The following is a 928-nucleotide window of genomic DNA, read 5'->3' on the forward strand; positions in this document are numbered from 1 at the left end:
TGCGGTGGGATGTTGAGAGGCTAGGAAGAAGTCGTGGTGCTCATGAAGGAGAGTGCGGTGTAAGGCGATGAGGGCCTGCCACTGCTCATTCGACAGCTTGTTTGTTGTTTGAGACTGGGACTGACATATTTCCATGCATTTCTTCTCCACCATCACAAGGCCAGCGTAGATGCCCTTGACTTCATTGACCAGCTGTTCTTGGCTGATGGATCGCGTCTCTGGCTGAAGGAACATTCGAACCTCTTGGTCAGGAGGGATGTCATTGGCTGCTGGGGCTGAGGCTTCATTCCTTTGAGATTCCTTCCCATTATCTTGTAAGGCGGCGACATTAATTTGACCTGAAGACTGCAAGGGACGAGATACTAGTGGGCCTCGGTTCCCAAGCGATACCGAACGTGGCAATGATGGGGATATGCTCACTTGAGTCGGGGCCGCCGTGCGGCGAGTGTGTTGCCCCCCGTTCTTGTCATCCACGTCGTCGAGCGAAGGGTCACAACAGTTCCATGAACCTCGCAGATCAAGTACGTCCTTGGTCCACTTCTTGAAGGTCTTCCATGGGAAGCTTTGTTGCTGACTTTGATTCGCCTTCCCGTCTTCTTCCAGGACAGACAAGGTCGACGCTTGACTCAGTGTTTCATCCATGTCCGAGGTAAGCTCCAAGTTTTCAGTGGGTAAAGGAGAGGGTGGGGACTTTCTGGCTTGTGAGAGGGTCGGTATCGCCACTGTGGAGGTAACGTGTTTGGAGGGGAAATCGAGCGTCGGAGTCTGGAAGGTTCCAACCCGTCGTTTGAGGCCGCGACTCGTTATATACACCGCCAATAGGCAACCGAGGACCCCACCACGGGTGGTCCGCAAGGCAGCGGAAGCTAGCTTTGCGGACCTGTCACCCCCAAATTTAGTAGGCAGAAAGGTGGAGTAGAGTTTGGCT

At 53.8% G+C, this 928-nt stretch overlaps 1 protein-coding gene across 1 annotated transcript; it reads right to left on the reverse strand.

The window, feature by feature from the left end:
- Window position 1: 1 nt before the first annotated feature.
- Window positions 2-642, reverse strand: A1O9_13052 (uncharacterized protein; the record flags this gene model as incomplete). The annotated part of the gene is made up of 1 exon (XM_013398028.1): window positions 2-642. A coding segment is annotated over one exon (639 nt), but the record flags the coding sequence as incomplete, so codon positions are not given.
- Between the last annotated feature and the right edge of the window lie 286 nt (window positions 643-928).

Source organism: Exophiala aquamarina (genome assembly GCF_000709125.1).
Source record: "Exophiala aquamarina CBS 119918 chromosome Unknown aczIA-supercont1.49, whole genome shotgun sequence".
Lineage (NCBI taxonomy): Eukaryota > Fungi > Ascomycota > Eurotiomycetes > Chaetothyriales > Herpotrichiellaceae > Exophiala > Exophiala aquamarina.